A 668-nucleotide genomic window follows, 5' to 3' on the forward strand; every position below is an offset into this window, starting at 1 on the left:
CTTCAAAAATCTGCTTTGCCTTATCCATGTCAGCCTTCATCTCCAATTCATTCTTCTTAACCTTCTTTTCTTTATCATCAAGCTTTCTTTTCTTGTCTTTCTGCTCTTCAAGAGCTTTCTTCTCCATTTCCTGCTGTTGAGCCTCTTCCTTTCTTTTTCTATCCAATAACAGAGCTTCTGATTTTTCTGCCTCTACTCTCGCTGTGTATCTCTTGTGAGCTTGCTTTACACTTCTCAGTAATTCCTTTGTTACAGGCACATCTGCAATTGTTTTGTACATAGACACTGCATCCCTGGTAAGTCTTAGTCCATTTACTGATTCCTCCGACAGTAGTGATCTTTCTGCAGTAACAAGCTTCTTATTAACTGACAGGCTTCTTTCCACTTCGGCATTACCATGGGGAATGCACAGACACGTAAGTACTACTTTCCTTAAATATGAATACTTTAGCTCTCCATTAGCATTCTTCAAACTTAAGACATAATTCCAGAAGTGATCTATTCGTACCAAATTGCCTTCTCTGTAGATCTGATCTTCCTTTATATCCTCAGCCCTGTACAGTTTCCATTCGTCTGTGACCCTGGAAATATCACCATCATCAATGGTTGGCAACGCAGTGCACAATTCCCTAATGAGCTTTTGGGCTCTTTCTTAGTCCCTCACTTCT

General features: G+C 40.1%; 1 protein-coding gene across 1 annotated transcript; it reads right to left on the reverse strand.

The window, feature by feature from the left end:
- Window positions 1-4: 4 nt before the first annotated feature.
- On the reverse strand, window positions 5-649 carry LOC106477598 (the record flags this gene model as incomplete). Its single annotated transcript, XM_013938143.1, has 1 exon — window positions 5-649. A coding segment is annotated over one exon (645 nt), but the record flags the coding sequence as incomplete, so codon positions are not given.
- Between the last annotated feature and the right edge of the window lie 19 nt (window positions 650-668).

Source organism: Limulus polyphemus, unplaced genomic scaffold (genome assembly GCF_000517525.1).
Source record: "Limulus polyphemus unplaced genomic scaffold, Limulus_polyphemus-2.1.2 Scaffold31805, whole genome shotgun sequence".
NCBI lineage: Eukaryota > Metazoa > Arthropoda > Merostomata > Xiphosura > Limulidae > Limulus > Limulus polyphemus.